The sequence below is a fragment of the Sorex araneus genome, chromosome 1 (genome assembly GCF_027595985.1).
Source record: "Sorex araneus isolate mSorAra2 chromosome 1, mSorAra2.pri, whole genome shotgun sequence".
Taxonomy (NCBI): Eukaryota; Metazoa; Chordata; class Mammalia; order Eulipotyphla; family Soricidae; genus Sorex; species Sorex araneus.
This window is the reverse complement of record NC_073302.1, coordinates 245,203,718-245,221,380: the sequence shown is the minus strand read 5'-3', so window position 1 is coordinate 245,221,380 and position 17,663 is coordinate 245,203,718. Positions and strand designations below refer to the sequence as shown.

General features: G+C 39.0%; 1 protein-coding gene across 4 annotated transcripts in view; it reads left to right on the top strand.

The window, feature by feature from the left end:
- The window catches only part of LRCH1 (leucine rich repeats and calponin homology domain containing 1), a 198,897-nt gene that overhangs the window by 85,923 nt on the left and 95,311 nt on the right, over nucleotides 1–17,663 (top strand). For all 4 annotated transcript variants that reach the window (XM_055131747.1, XM_055131735.1, XM_055131741.1 and 1 more), the window contains exon 2: nucleotides 7,405–7,549. In XM_055131747.1, the coding sequence (XP_054987722.1) occupies nucleotides 7,405–7,549 (145 nt within the window). The remainder of the gene's footprint in view (nucleotides 1–7,404; nucleotides 7,550–17,663) is intronic.

Below are 17,663 nucleotides of genomic sequence, written 5' to 3'. Positions count from 1 at the left end.
ACCAGATATTCTCACTAATCTGTGGCATATAGAATAACTAGCCAAAGGAATAAAGGGTATCAAATGATGGCAACCCTTTGCCCTGGATAATAGAAATGGGAATGACAACAAGTGAGTGTGGTGTGAGGAAAATGAGGAGGCAGATTGGCAAGGAAGACAAATCTGTGGTCTTGACATTTTGGGGATCTGGAGGTGAGGTAAGTTATGTACATCAGAACCACAAGAGCCAACACTAGTGCAAACATGGACCCAAGCAATAATAAGAATATTTAAAACAACAACAGTGAATTTGCTAAGGAGGCTGAGTGTGGAGAGGGAGAGAAGGAAGGGAACCTTGTGTCACTGGCGGAGGGACATTGACATGGGTGGGTTTGAAGTTGGAGTATTGAGTACCTGAAATTCTGTTACCAACACCTTTGTAAATCATGATGCATAAAAATAAATAATTGAAAAGGAAGTTTTAGAAAGAAAACACAAATCATTCTTTTAAAATATTGTGATAAAGTAATATTAACAAAATTTATCCCTTTAACCATTTTTAAGTCTATGGTTCAGTGGCATTAAATCCCTTTGCATTGATGTGCTTCTGTCACCACCGCCCATCTGCAGAACTCTGCATCTTGCACAACTGAAACTGCACCCACTAAACAATGACTCTTCATCCTGCCTTCCCCCGAGCTCTGAGCAACCACCATTCTCTCTTCTGTCCCTATAAATTTGATTGCTCTGGGAACCTCCTGGAAGTGGAGTTATACAGTATTTATCTTTCTGTATCTGGCATATTTAGCACAATGCCCCCAAGGTTGATCCATGTTGCAGCCTGTGTCAGAATTTCCTGCCTATTTAAGGCTGAAGCACATTCCTTTGCATGTCTCTGCCACATTCTGCTTGTCCATCATCCGTCACGGACATTTGAGTTGCTTTCACTTTTTTGGTCATTGCTAATAATGTAACTTAAAGCATTTTATGTTTAAAAGAAGGCTAATAGTTCCTCTTCAAGGTGTGATTTTAAAATGGAATTTCCACTAATGGGCAGTTTTTATTGTGTCTGAGAGCCAAAATTATCTCTAAGCAAATGGGAAATGATTCATTGTATAGTGAAACCATAGCAAAACAGAATCTTTTAGGAATGGCCAACACAGGGTAGCAGCTAAAACATCACCTAAAATGTTTTATTGTGAATAATTTTATGTAGAATGTTTAAAAATTAGTTATATACTTTTTCTCATGAACAGAACATTTTAGGCATACTTTGATCCTTAAATATTTAAGGACTTATTCATTATTGCTAGATTGTTCAGTCTCAGCAGCTAATATTCTTGAGCTGCAATTTTATTGTACTATAATATTTAGAGTATTTAGATGAGTCCTGGCATTATATTTAAAACTTTCATTGAAGATTCTTTCTCTCTTTTTTTTGGCTTTTTGGGTCACACCCGGCGATGCACAGGGAATTACTCCTGGTGCTGCTCAGGAGACCATATGGGATACTGGGAATTGAACCAGGTTTGGCCACGTGCAAGGCAAATGCCCTACCCACTGTGCTATCACTCCAGACCCGAAGATTCTTTCTTTCTACAAATGTCCTTGTTCATAAGTACTCTTTGTTTATGCATATGTATGTGTGCTAACTATAATTTTTTTCTCAGAAGCATACTTTCTTCTACTTCTGCTCTTTTCCTTAATTTTTTTCCTCTTGAGGTCTGTGGACTTAGAACAGTTTATAGGTAATTTGTGAAAATTGTATCTAAGAGGGGGAATATCTCTGAATTAGCCTTTCAGAGTTCCTTTCAGTAAAAGGATTTTATCTTGAGATAAAAACTATATTTCAATCACCTACATGCCGGTCTTTAAGAAACTTTTGGGGCAGCACTTTGGATAAGAGATAAGATAAAGAAATTAATTTTGCTATCAACATTTTAATAGTGCATTCTTTTATTTTCAAAAGTCCTGTATAGGATCACACACACAAACATATATATGATTGCTTCTGGTACATAGTAGACTTAAAAGATGCCATCTGCTAATAAAATCATATATGCCATTCATGCTTTCTGGAATTTAGGAAACTACTTTCTATTTTCTATTTCTTATTTCCTCTTTCACCATTAGCAATTTAAACCAACTTATAAATTTTTCACTGATTATACAGAATTATTTTTTCTAATATTCCCTCTAAGTTTTTTTTTTATCAGTGAATCACCTTGAGGTACAGTTATAGACTTACAACTTTTTATGCTTGTGTTTCAGTCATACAATGCTCGAGTACCCATCCCTCCACCAGTGCCCATTCTCCACCACCATGATCCCAGTATCCCTCCCACCTCCCCCTCCCTGCCCCACTCCCCACCTCACCCTGCCTCTCTGGCAGGGCATTCCCTTTTGTTCTCTCTCTTCTTTTGGGTATTGTGGTTCGCAATAGATCCCTCTAAAATTTGTTGTCACCATGAGTGAGTGCTTGTCTAGGGGGTTTCGTGCGATTGTCAGTTGGATTACAATCCCTTCCCAGCATGGACCTCATTTCTTCCTGTCTTAAAGAACCCACCACTAACTAATGATGGAGATAGAGTGTTTCCCTCTGTAGCATGCATTGCTCCGGGGTCTTTGAACAACTGATCCCATCCCATACTTCTGGGCCTACTTCTGTGGGGCCAGAAGTAGTATTATATGAGAGCTGAAGAAACAAGGCATAGATCCATAAAGCTCACAGATATCAAGTTTACACACCTATGTGGTAGGACCAGGATTTAACTCAAGCTCTCGGACCCAAGAACCAGTTTTTCCCATTGCCCCCATTCACCTCATGCAACAAGTATGTATTAAGCACCTACTGCATACCAGTGAACAGTGCAAACATACCAACCTTCATGGAATTTACACTGCAGTATGCATGTGTGTGGGATGGGGGAGAACACACTAACAAGCCATGATAATAGATAAATTGGATGCTCCGTTAGAAGGACATCTCTGTGCTACCAAACAGTGAGAGTGTAGTTGACAGTAAGGAGGCCAGTCAAGCTGATGGCATTTTAAATAGGCCATCAGGGCCGACCTCAGGCTTCCTGCTGAGGGATTACTTAGCTAGTCTTGATGGTTTCACATGATTCTGTTGCTGTTGTTGATTTTGTCGAGTTGTATCTGGAGATCTCGACTGACTCATAGAGAACTTTAGGAATATGCTTATTATTTCTGGTCAGTTAACCGTGGATACATCAGGCGGTTTTATCTTCATCGGCAGAGATGAGTCAACCTTTGGGCTCTGCTTCGCTGCCGGCAGCCGCGCTCCCTAACTCCAGGGTATTTCTGAACGTGCAGGTGTCCTGGCAGGGCCCCTCCTCCCTGCGTGTGAATCACTGGGTGGGGTGTCTGTGCTGAGGCCTAGGTTGATGTCTGGGGCAGGCCGATGCTGAGGACATTTTGGAGCTGTCACCTATAGGAAGAGAGCAGAGACACTTCTAGAGCACCCTGCTCTAGAAGGTTCACTTATTTCTAGTAGGTGAACAGGGATCCAGCAGGCCCAGAGAGGGCAGGTTGCCCCAGACAAACCAGACTCTCACTTGAGCAGTGGTTCTGGGGACGCCTGACCCAGGGTTGGAGCTGGCGAGGCACGAGCCACTTCTTAGGATTGGAGGAAACCAGCTGGCCCCAGGCTCGACGTGGTGTGTCAGGGGTTTGGGTTTAGATGTGAAGGACATACGTTTCCCTCAGCTGTACTCATGAATGCTGCTCTCCTAAACTCACTTTGCCCCATCGTTTGGTCCTGTTAAACCAGCTTTGGTTTCCATTTCTGAGATTCCACCTTTTCTCCCAGCCAGAAAACAAGATATTGCAGATGAAGTTCCCAGCTGGGCTGGCCTGTCAGCCCCCACGGCTAGAGCCTTTGGGCAGCCAACCTTGCAGGATGTTGTTTCTGGGGAGTGGGGTTCCTCCTGTCCAACTTCTCCTGAGCCCTACCTTCCTTATAGATAGGAAAACAACATAGGTTCTCCAAACGGGCCAACTGCACTGCACACCCGAGTCCATCTCCCACTTATTCATTTTATTTTAGGCATCCGCAGAGCTTGCTTTGGCCACAGCAGAATTGTTTTCTCTCTGTAGTCATGGCTTTCCAGGGAACACATAAATTAAGATGCAGACGCTGGGAAGACACGGTTCTGGGCCTCACTGTGTTTGCACAGAGTGGTGACATCCACAGTTCCGCCCATGTAGGGGTGATGTCAGGGTGGGTTTCCAGAAAGAATGAACAGTGTCCCGCATGGGATGAGAAATAAGCATCAAGGATACGTGCTCTGCCCAAGGACAGTGGAGACAAGGAATTGCTCCATGGTGAGAAGCCTGCCTCATGAGCTGGGGGAGAAGGCAGCTGGAATAGAGAAGGGATCATTAAGTCAGTGATGGTTGGAGGAATCGCTTGGGATGGGAGATGTGTGCTGAAAGTAGATAAAAGGCCAAACATGATAGCCTCTCAGTATCTGTATTGCAAAACATGATGCCCCAAAGTAGAGAGAGAGTAAGAAGGAAATTGCCATAAGGCAAGGGGTGGGGTGGGGTGGGGGTGACCGGAGGGATACTGGGGACATTGGTGGTGGAAAATGTACACTGGTGTTCGATCATTGTATGGCTGAAACTCAATCATAAAGGCTTTGCAACTATCTCACGGTGATTCATTTAAAAACAATTTTTTTTAAAGGGTAAAGATACGGACTCTTCTTTCAGCGACCTGGTCAAAGGTTACTTAACTTGAAGTACCACACTATGGACATTTAAAACATCCTAACCAGACATCTAAATAGATCTGTTAATCTCCTTGGAAATTTTTAGTTGTAAATTTTATTTTTTTTTCAGGGGAAGAAGTTGATATTTGATCTGCTGGGCAGTGTTTCAGTGCAAGGGCCCGAGGACGGGGTGCTGTCAGTTCTTGCGGTCAGGGATATCAGGGTCACCCTGCATGGCTGAGGCCTCTGGGGCCACACCTGGTGGTGTTTAGGGGCTCCAGAGCTGCACCTGAAGGTGCCTGGGGAACCCTGTGGTGTCCAGGATTAAACTGGAGTCAGCCACATGCAAGACATATACTTCAACTCCTGTAGTCTCTCTAGCTTTTGGTTTCTTTCTTTACTAAGACACTTGGATATGAATCATTGTTCTTCCCTGTACTGCAGTTCTGTAAGGCCAAAGCTGTAATGGGGCCCTGTTCTCCTACCTAATGTTTTGGTTTTAACCTCTGCTACCATGTCCTTGGGCAAGTGACCTAAGCTTCCTGTGGGCCTTCATGTTCACCTGTAACTGTGAATTATAACAGCACCTGCCTCAACATGTAATGGTGAGGACTGAATGTATAAACCCCCTCATTTTCTTTGATCATAGCCAGTTTGTAATATGTAAATGTCAAATCAGTTTTTTTGTTGCTCTGATTGCATAAGAAAGTGATTAAGGAGGATTCAGAGTAAGCATTTTGAGTAAAGATCTTACCCGAAGGTCACAAAGCTGGCTCTAAAGACTGAAGTGCATGTGTATCACTTGGGAGCTCCTGACTCTTTGTGTCAGGCTCTGGGTTGGGTCCCCCTACATTTTCTGAAATGGCCCATACAATCACAAAAAAAGTGGGGGGCAGGAATATTTTAAATGCTAACAAGTAACAAGAAATGTTTAAGCAACAGAAAAAAACTATCATTTTAAATAAGAATATATTAGAAAGGTGTCAGATATCTCTAATGCACATAATTTAATGTATTCAAATGGAGAAAAAAATACTGCTAGGAAGTTTTTCATTGGTTCTTGTTATACAAGTTGTTGCTGCTGTTCATATGTTACAATAATAATGCAGAAATAAAAAGTTGCCTTGCAGGAAAAGAGAAGCTCTGAGGGAAGCCACCTCTTCAGACAGGAAAAACACATAAAGCAGTGTGGTGTATAAGTGAAAAGATAAGACAAATAAAAGAAATGGCAAGTCGGGCTTGGAGATATAGCTCAGTGGTAGAGTACTTGCTTTGCACTTTGTTAGGACCTGGGTTCAAATCCTGGCATCACCACCCAAAAAAAAGAAAAAAGATAAGATGGGCAGGCACATACAAGTCACAGATATATCCATATGGAAATATAATATGCAATAAAGATGACATTTCAAATCAATAAACATGCAAGGTCAGTAAGTGGTTTAAGAAAACCGGACTTCCGGGGCTGGAGCGATAGCACAGCGGGTAGGGCATTTGCCTTGGATGCAGCCCACCTGGGTTCGATTCCCAGCACCCCATATGGTCCCCCGAGCACCGCCAAGAGTAATTCCTAAGTGCACGAACCAGAAGTAACCCCTGAGCATCGCTGGGTGTGACTCAAAAAAAAACAAACCAAAAAACAGATTTCCATCTGAAACAAAAAATAGGATGATTACTGCCAACTTCAAATTTCTTTTCTCCATCAATTCTCGATAACTCATTTGGTTAAAGTAGAAATGAAGTTCCCAGCACTGTTTTCGAGAGTGGCAGCTCTTTTAGAATACTGTATTTCATACTATTTGGCAGTTATGTCTACTATTCCCAGACTTAGGCTTTAGGGACTATTCCGAAGTTTTCTAGTTGAGATGGTGATTGTGTAAACAGCACAGTGTGTTTACATTGCTCTATTACCATCTTTGGTACGCCTGGAGAAGAGGACCCGGCTTTACTGCTGCTCACGTGGCAATGTTGGTATCTAATATGCCTGATTGTCTTGTTTGTGTACATTGTTGGTAGTCAGTAATTCTAGTGAATGAGATATTTCTTTAGTATCCACTGCTTGTTTGCTGAGGGTAAAAAAGACATGTTTCAAGAGACGTATGTTTTTGAGCACAAAAACTTTAGTGAATATTATGATCAATCATACGCAGGTATATTTTTAAATGCAGTTTTGTAGCTTATTTAGGGGAGAATACATTTAAAATAATTTTCGGGCCAAGGAGAGGCTTGCATAGGGAAGCACATGCTAGCTTTGATTCCTGGCACTTCCTGCTCCTCCCTTGACCCCCCTCCCCTTCCTCAGCACTGCAAAATATAGTGCTGGGAGTCTCAAGCACCACTGGGCTAAGCCTTATACCATCAGGCACAGACAGTGAACCACCAGGCCTGTTCATCTCCCAGAGAGTTCCTGTAAATGCAGTTAACTTGAAACCTGACCCCAGTTTACAATTTAATATAGAACCAAAAATCCTTCAGAAATATTTTTGATTTGTCTTATAAATTGGGTTATAATGTTAGAAAATGAAAAGTATAACATCTCAGTGACTCGATGCAAAAATGATAATGCGGATCTAAATTTAGGTTATAATGCTTATTTTAAAGAATGTTGAAAAATATATTGAGAGTTGACAATATCATTTTGGATTATGTTGAACATCTGTTGACAAAATATTCTTTCTTTTTTTTCCCCTAGATTTATCTAAAAACAGACTGGTTGAAGTTCCAATGGAATTGTGCCATTTCGTATCACTGGAGATTCTTAATCTGTACCATAATTGTATCAGAGTCATTCCAGAGGCCATCGTTAATTTGCAGATGCTGACCTACTTAAACTTGAGGTGAGTTCCCGTGAATTCAAATCTGTTGAGAAAAGTTACACTTTTATTTCTATCATGTTTACCCTTTTCAATTCATGGTGATCCTTTGAAATAAATAATACCAAGGACATTTAAGAGATAGCCTTTATTTGTTTTTTTAACATGAAATCATTTATTCAATAATTTGGTTTTTTTTCTTTTTAATTTTTATTTTATTGAATCACTGTGAAAAAAGTTACAAAGCTTTCAGGTTTAAGTCTCAGTCATATAATGATCAAACCCCCATCCCTTCACCAGTGCACATGTTCCACCACCAAGAACCCTGATATACCCTCTTCCCACCCCCCCCTCGCCTGAGTGGCTAATGATCTTCACTTTACTCTCTCTATACTTTGAGTACATTCAATATTTCAACAGAGGACTCACTATTATTATTTAGAATTTCCCCCCAACAATCAAACCTGCTGAAAAGGCATCATTTGATAATTTGTTTTCCATTGCTGAGAGTGAAGAATATATGAGCTTGCGCGGTCGCTATTGTGGCTGCGCGATTTTGGATTTCTGATATTTTAGTAATTAGGTCCAGAGAGATTTCTGCCAGAAGTCACTGAAAGACAAGGCCCTCCAGGATCATAGTCTTTAAGGAGCAAAGGAGCTGTTTCGTATGTGTGGCCGCTCCAGTTCTCGTCTGGGCAGGGAGCGCACCGGTAACACCCCAGGTGATCTCCTGCGCGCCACCTCACTGCAATCTCGTACCTCTAGTTAATGGGGTTTGGAAGATGGCAGTTGCCACATGGGCGCTGCTGTCGCTGCCACTCCCATAGAAAGAAGAGGCCAGGAGAGAAAAAAAACCTTTCTCCTCCCTGGGCGGCCTGGGGTTGTAGCTAATTTCACAGTCTAGATGCATTTCTGTAAGAAGTCGCTGGGTGCCAAAAGTGATTAGTAGCCCTCCAGGATGATAGTCTTTAGGGAGCAGAGGAGCCATTTCGTGTGTGTGGCCACTCCAGTTCCAAGAGATAGCCTTTAATGAGATATTACCAGCAAGTTACTTGCCTTGTGTACATCCACTTAGGCCAACCCTGATCGCCAGCACTGCATAAGGTTCTCCTAGTGAAACCAGGGGTCACTTCTGAGTGACCTGGGCTTTAGACTTTGCTGTTGAGAGTGTCCACTGCTCTGGCCATATTTTGGTTGCTGGCTTCTATATCCTTGACTCAAATATGGGGTGCTAGGAGAGAGAGTGGAGCTGTTTAATTAAGTTTTATTTCTATTGTAAAATCAAGGTTCTTAAGTAGAAGCCTGAACACAGACTTCACTCATGTGTACCTTGGTGTGAAAATGGAGCTTCTGACCTGCAGGTCTCAGACTGTAACAGATACATCAGAAATTAATGTATAAATTCCCAAAGAACCATGCATCATATAAATATACCATAAAAAATAATGTCAGTTATATTTTGGGTTTTAGTTGTCCACTGAGAGTTATGGGTCTTTTATGGCTTCTTTTGGAAATGATCGAACAAACCGAGTTTCCATTGCATTTCATTAGGAGTGCCTATCACCTTGGAAGTGGAAAAAATTGTTGTAGTCATAGAGGCTTTAACTTCTGTTTGGAAATTAAAATATATGCTACTAATAGAGTAATCTAGATGCTTGTATATCTGACTTTAACTTCTTCAGATGTCTAGCTTATCTCACCATTTTGAGATGTCTTTCATAATAATAATCCAGAGTATTTCTACTATAGCAGAAAGTTCATTACTTTGAAATTGTCTAATGGTCAAAATAATGGTGCCTATTACTTTTGGTTCTATGTCTCCCTAAGAAATCACTCTTTTACTCCTAACCTGCACAGGGTAAATATTCAAGAAAATGTGCAATTGGTCTATTTACTTACTTAATTACTTAGTCCTGTCTTGCTATGATGTCTTTACTTGTGACAGTTTACAAGCAACAAGTAAATTAATTTAACTTTCTTGTTAAGTCTATACACACTAAAATACTATTTGGTATAGGTGAATCTCACTTCTTGTATGATATAAACTATAATATTCTGTAAATGTTAGACAAATCGAAGTTTATAATTATGTTTTTAAAGCAACATGAAATTGGGTTGGTGGTTTTTGTGTTATGTTTTGTTGAGTGTAGAATAACAAATAGAAGAAAAAAATAGATTGCTGTATGAATATCAGAGTTCTGTTTTTATTTTGACTTTTTGAGTCATGCCTGGTGATGCTCATGGGTTACTTTTGGCTCTGTACTCAGGAATCACTCCTGGCAGGCTCAGGGGACTCTATGGGATGCTGGGGATTGAACCCAGGTCGGCCGCATGCAAGGCAAATGCCTTCCCCACTATACTCCAGCCTCCAAACTCAGAGTTGTTAAAGGTAAAGAATAGAGCAAAGTTATTGAGTCTTATGATGGCTTAAGAGAAACTGTGTTAGGCTAGCAGTTTTGTGATTTGTTCCTAGGCAATGGAATGTAGAAAAAAATAGAGAATTCACCTGTCAGCATTTCTCTCTTTCTTTTTCTCACTTTTTCTCTCTTTCTCTCTTTATCTCCCATCCTGAGCGATCCCTCCAACTATTATTTAACTTAGGGATCCCTTCTCCATCCCAACTGCCTTTTCCCCCAGCACATGAGGCAGGTTTCCAAACCATGGAGCAATCCTCCTGGCCCTTATCTCTACTGTCCATAGAGGTTAGTCTCATATTATGTTATTTTATATTCCACAAATAAGTGCAATCATTCTATGTCCCTCACTCTCTTTCTGACTAATTTCACTTAGCACAATACTCTCCATGCCATCCACGTATATGCAAATTTTATGGTTTCATCTTTTCTAATAGCTTTATAGTATTCCATTGTGTAGATGTACCAAAGTTTCTTTAACCAGTCTCTGTTCTCGGACATTTGGTTTTTTCCCAGATTCTGGCTATTGTGAACAGTACTGCAATAAACATACAAGTGCAGATGTCATTTCTGCTGGGTTTTTTTGCGTCTCCAGGATATATTCCCAGGAGTGATATTTCTGGGTCATATGGGAGCTCAATTTCTAGTTTTTAGAGGAATGTCCATATTCTCACACTTACTTTAATGTTACTATCTCTTAAGCCATTTTCTTTAAGAGAAATGATACATGAGTTTAAAGAATTTTATTTACAGAAAGAACTAAAAAAAGAATTTCTCTTACTTTTGAGAGGCATTATAGCTGGATTAATTAAAAATGCCTACACAACTACACTGTGAACATCAGGCACTTATATATGAATAAGTAACTATTTTTATACCTTCTATCAAATTTTATTCATGGACATAGATGCATAACATAAAATAACACATAAGATGACTTTAATACAATGTAAGGTGACTTTAAGTGACCAGGAAGATGACCATTGGGTTTCTTTAGTTACTCAGTCTTAAGCTGTTTTGATTATTAGGTTTAGTTGAAACATATCTTCTAGGCACTGGACCTTTGAAACTGAGTTATTTGTTCGGGAATGATTTGAGATAGAATTTTTGATTTGACTAGAAGATGTATATATTTGTACTCTGAAATAGATGGTGACTGTCATTTTGCAAATTAAATGATAATATATAGATTATGCCCATAGCATAGATTATATTTTTAATCTTCTAAGCTGTTGATTAACATTCACATGACAGTGTTCTCTGTGTAAAATTTTTTTCTGCCCTCAAACTCTCACCTTGCTTCCAGTGACCTCCAGGCTGGTAACCTAGAGAATTTGGAATCTTGAGCTGATAGCATATGTCCCCTCCAAGACTGGGCATGGTGGCTTTCCCATTTCTTTCCTATATAGCATGAAAATTAAGTCAACAAAACAAATTTTTTGTTTTTAAATCTGGGAATCGTGAAGGCTCTTGATTGGCTGTTAATTCTTGGACTTTGGTAAGAGGCTGTCAGTTACTTGAAGAAGAAGCAAAGAACTAAGGGACCTCAAATTTACTGGTTTGTACTGGTTTTATCAAAGGACCCTCTGAGATGCCTTAGATAATTATAGTTGCAAATGAAGCTTAGTGTCCTAAACAGAAGTATACAATCAAAACATATCATAATCACTAATTTATATGTATTACAGAAGTCTATATACATTTCAGTAAAGAAACACTTTAAATGACTTTCGAGCACAGAGTTAAGGTAGTCTATACAACATAGTGTAAAATAGCTATAACAAATAGGCAGTTTTATAAGATTTTATGTGTCCCAAACCACTCACTTCTTCACTACTTAGGATTTTCACTCCTTTTTATTTGCTTTTGTTTTGGTTTTTTTGGGGGGCCACCTCTGGTGGTGCTAGGGCTTACTCCTGGTCTCCTGGGTGTCTGCTCAGGGCTCACTCCTAGCAGGGCACGGGAGACCATATGGGGTGCCAGGGAACAAAGCCTGGTATGCTGCATGCAAGACAAGTGCCCTATCTGCTATATCTGCCCTACCTGTGTACTGTGTCTTCAGCCTCCAGGATTTTCACTCATTTCTAGTAACTAGAACAGCTTTCAAGAAAATTGTGGAGACACTGCTTTGAAAATTTTCAGATTTCATGTTTCTATACCTAAAATAACAATACTCATTCATAAAATGCATGCAGAAGTGACATACCTTATACATTTCAAAGTAGGAGAGATAACATGTAAAACTACATTAAATGTGTGGGAAGCATTTAAAATTGATTATACTCCCTGGAGATGTATTGCCTGGTCCAGCAGATTAAACAGCCATAAATATTTGATGTTGATGGTGATTACAATGACAGCAAAGATGTTAGTGGTAGTGGTAGTGGTGGTGGTGATACGTTACTACACAGCCTTTTTTTTTTTCCCCCTGGCGGGGTTTGGGGGATTGCTATTTTGAGTCCTACACAGCTGTTCTCGGAGCCTATTCTGTCTGTGCTCAGGAGTCCAGCCCCTAGTGGTGTTGGAGGGAACCATATTTAGTACCAGGATTCATGCCATATGAGCCACATGCAAGGAAAACAAATGCCTTACCTCCTGTACTGTCTCTCAGTCTACAGCCAAAATCTTGATAGACAAAATCTCTAGACACTACTTGCAGTTCTCAAAAGGCTGCTTGGTGCCAGAAAACTAATTCCTGTTTTAGGCCAGAGATGGGCTTAGTAAGCATTTGGGTGGGGGGGGTGCGGGGAACAAAGTCTTCACTATGAAATGTAGATAAAAAACATTTCAGTGGTTTGTACATTTTCTCACATGATGGAAGTATGTGATATTTGTGAAAATAATTAATTTTTTGCTGTTTGTATAGATGGTGTTGGAAGGGTCTGAACTTTTCATTTTGACTTCTTGGTGTTCACAACAGAAGGTTATATTAGTTTAGTATATGTCCATGGTGTCTCTTCCTGTTTTAAAGTGTCTTAATCCAAGGAAGGAGGCCAAGAACAATAAAAATGATTAACCGAGTCTGGTTCCTATTTAGGAGCAAACATTTTGAACCTGAGTTATGCAGAAAAGCTTCACAAAGTTTAAATTTACTTTAAGTTGTTTTAGAAATTGTTGGTGATGAGATTCATGAAAAACAGGGAGCTTAACATTGACTATAATGTTTGATCCAAGAGATTCAGGAGTAGAAGTTGCCATTCCTCCCCAAAAGAAAAGAAAAGGAATTTTTTGTCTCTGGAACTTGATCCTGTTACTTTCAGAACTGCCAGTGAAGGGTATTTCTATCCAAGGCTGATATCCACAGAGTCATTCTTCACCCCACGCCCCTCTCTCTCAATCTGCTAGGAGTGGATTCTGAGGCATTGCCTGGAAAGAAGAGGGCGTTTTCTTAAACAAAATGTTATCACACCATAAAAAGAATCTTTTGGCTGCTTTTTCTGAAGCCTGGCATCCTTTTTGGCTGCTCTACGATCTGTAGAAAGAGCCAACTTCCTTGATGGCAGTGTAACTCGTATCTCCACATTCCTTTAGGGAGGTCATTCTGATAAATAATCTTTAATCCTCACAAATGAAGCCCTCTGTTTAGAAGATTTGGGGAAGCATCCTGCACACTAAGGTTTACAATAGGGAGCACAGATTTTTAATGTTTTTGTGTGTAAACAAAAATATTTTTGCTCTTCTGGACGGTTTCAATTTTGTGGCCAAGAAGCCCTCTCCTGACACCGACCTTTGTGAAGATCTAAACTGTATCTTCTCTCTAGAAGTGGAGAAAATTGGCTGTGTCCATAACTGGGGAAAGAGTGCAGTTTTGTTTAGTTCAGTACTAATTTGGACCCTATATGTATTGCTTATGACAATTTTACTTCATACAAAGGGAAAATGAAATAACTTTAATATAACATACATTGAGGCTGACTTTTTTTTTTTTTTTGCTTTTTGGGTCACACCTGGCAATGCACAGGGGTTACTCTGTGCACAGGGCTCTGGACTCATTAACCACCCCTGGCAGTGCTCTCGGGACCATATGGGATGCTGGGAAACAAACCCGGGTCGGCCTCGTGCAAGGCAAACACCCTACCCTCTGTACTATCGCTCCAGCCCCTGGGACTGACTTTTAGTAGCTAGGTAGATTGTAGTTTGTGAAGTAATAGATTGGTAGGAAGATGCGAAAATACAGTGAACTCTGTTGAAATTTGGAGGTGTCAGCACGAGATGACAGGAGTTGTGAGAAACCACTGGGGCCATCCATTGCACACACAGCAGAATATTCTTTAAGCCCCACCTTTTCCAGTGAGCTCCTTGGCCATTTGCTTTCAAGGTAAAACTCTGGCTAGAGATATTTAGCATTTTAAATATATTTCTATATGCCTTGTATGCAACTAACCCAGAGTCGATCCAGATTTAGTCTTTGGCACCATAAATGGCCCCTTGAGTCCCACCAGGAATGATCCTTGAGCACAGAGCCAGGAGTAAGCTTTGAGCACCGCTGGATGTGACCTCAGTAAATTACTGTATCAGTAAGATTATGTCTACTGGCATTGGTAGCTGAGCCGTTTAGGTGTGAATGAGTTAATAGTAGGGTATTTCTTATCAGATTCCATTCCTTTCAGTATAACCTATACTTGGCAAGACTTCCAAAAAGGATTTTTCCATTATACATGTCACCTGAAAAACAGAGCAGAGACACACAAAAGGCACATTATGGGCTCTGGGAGCTAGAGCTCTTTCAGTACGTTTTTGTTTTCATTTCTGCTTCAGACCAGAACAGACGTTTTAAGATCTTAATGCTTAATTTGTGCTTTCTGAAACCGGGGGCACTACCTATTCCTAATACATTTTTGTTTATAGTAATTTTCAAGAAGTTTTCTCCAAGTTCAAAATGAATCAGTTACATTTGTTTTCTCCAAGCTAGTGAGATTAAAAAAATGTTTGAAGCATTGCCATTTTAATGATAATCAATTTATTATATTTCGTCTTAAAATATAGCAGTTTACCAAGTCTTATGACAAATACTTATAGATGTGAAGAAAAGTGTAGACTGGTAGAATACTTTCCTAAAAAAAAACAAAACTAGAAATTGGAGCTTCCATTTGACTCATCAATACCACTTCTGGAAATATACTCTGGAGGTCCAAAAACACAACAGAAATACCATATACACTCATATTTTCATTGTAGCACTATTCACAATTGCCAGAATCTGGGAACAACCCAAGTGCCTGAGAACAGATGAATGGAAAAAGAAACTGCGGCACATCTACACAATGGAATACGCAGCTGTTAGGAAAAATGAAGTCATGACATTTGCCTATAAATGGATGGAGATGGAGAGTATCATGCTGAGTGAAATGAGTCAGAAGGAGAGGGACAGACATAGAATGACTGCATTCTTGTATATATATATATATACATACATATATGTGTTATGTGTATATAAAGATTAATATCCATGACTAGGGAAAATAGAAGTTAGGAGGACTGAAATCAACCACAAATGTGTGTGCGGCTGAGGGTAAGTAAGATAGAGAAGGGAACAATATGACAATAATAGCTGGAAATGATCACATTAGATAAGAACTGAGTACTAAAATTAGGTAAAGGGATATACATGATAACTTTTCAGTATTTGTATTTCAAACCACAATTCCCAAAAGGAAGGTATAGAGAAAAAAAATCACCTGCCATAGAGGCAGGCAGGGGATGGGGGTGGGGAGTAATGGGAGAGAAACTAGGGACCCTGATGCTGGGAAATGTACCCTGGTGGAGGGATGGGTGTTGGAATACTGTATGACTGAAACCTAATAATGAACAGCTTTGTAAGTGTCTAGCTCACAGTGATTCAATAAAAAAAATAAAAAAATTAAAAAAAAACAAGTGTAGACTTTCGGAATAAACTTTGCCATTGCTATTGTCACTTCTGAATAGGATTTAGCTGTTACATTATCATATTTGAGTCTTTCAAAAATACTTCACCCCAGATGGGTATTCGAGCATTGTATAACTGAGATTTAAACCTGAAAACTTTGTAACTTTGTAACTTTCCACAATAAAAAAAAATACTTCACCCCCATTGTCTTCTTTCACACTGCTCTCTTTTAAAGTCCATGCCTTTTAGGACATGGAATTTTTCATAATTATAAAATAATTGGGGTGGAGTGATAGCACAGCAGGTAGGGCATTTGTTTGCCTTGCACACGGCCAAACCGGGTTCGATTCTTCTGTCCCTCTTGGAGAGCCCGGCAAGCTACCGAGAGTATCCCGCCCTCGCGGCAGAGTCTGGCAAGCCACCAGTGGCATATTCGATATGCCAAAAATAGTAACAACAAGTCTCATAACAGAGATGTTACTGGTGCCCGTTCCAGCAAATCGATGAACAATGGGATGACAGTGCTACAGTGCTAATAAAATAATTATTAAAAATGTTTGTAGAAGGCCAACCCAAGTATTTAAACATGCTTTTTTTGTAATTAAAAAAACCTACTGTAATTTTAATTAGTTTCTGTCTTTCATATTTCAGATATGAAAAATTTGTACTTTTTTGGGTAAAATTCACTTTCAGATGTTTCTCTGTTTTTAATCACTTTTTAAAAAATCTTTCTTTAATTTCAAAGACCAGCTCTTTATTATTATTATTTTTTATTTCATTAGCTTCTGATTTTTGTCTGTTCTATTTCTGTCTGTCTGCCTGTATATTTTTAATTTTTTAAATTTTAAATTTTTTATTTTTCTGAAGTTTTTAAATTTAGCTATTTAATTTTTCATTTCATTTATTTTCTTTGTCTTATAGGAACATTTATGACCAGGGTTTTCCTACACACAGTGCCTTAGCTGACTTTAAAAAGACTATATCTAATATTAAAAACAAAAACATTAATTATTTCTAGTTTCAGTATTTTTTCTTTGGCCAGGAGTTTCCCATAAAATAGATTTTAAAGTGATATTTAAGTTTTGATTTTTAATTTTTTTGTATTTAGAAGATATTTTCTGTGTAATATTTGCTCTTTAGATTGGTTAAGATTTATAGCCTATGAATAATTTGTAAATGTTCCACGTATACTTAAAAAGGAAACTTGTTTTTTAAATGCCATATACTTTCTCATAATATTCTTTTTCTAAAAGTCATTTTGCACTTAACTTTGTGTCTGTATATAGTGTTGCGTATCAAACCAAACCTTTATATATGAGAAGTTTGCATTGTACTTTTCAGCTGCATTCCCAACTCCTTATAGTTCCTTCTTATTTTGTATTATTATCAAGGTTGTCTCTGATTGTTTTCTTTGAATATTCTGAGTCATACTTATTCTATTTTTTTTCCCTCTATGTCAGGGACTTTCTCTATTTTGGACTATAGTCATTACATTTTATACCATTTGTTGTTTTTATTGTTTTTGTTTTTTTGTTTTGTTTTATTTTGTTTTTTGAGAGGATAAACCTAGCTTTGCTGGCAGAACTCCTGAAGATGTTCAAGGGACCTTGGAATGCCAAAAATTGAATCTAGAACTCCTGTATGCAAGGCATAAACTCTTGCTCTTTGAGTTTCCTGGTTTTTTTCAACTTTTTATATTCATGTAAATAGCATGAATATTTGATGTATAAAAGTGTAAACTTCTGAAGGTAAAAATATTCCCCAAAGTAGTAATATTCATGAGGGATTCCAATTGCAAGCACTTCTCTCCACATTTATTCCTTTTTTTAGGTTCACCTTGACTTTTGTCAGTAGCATT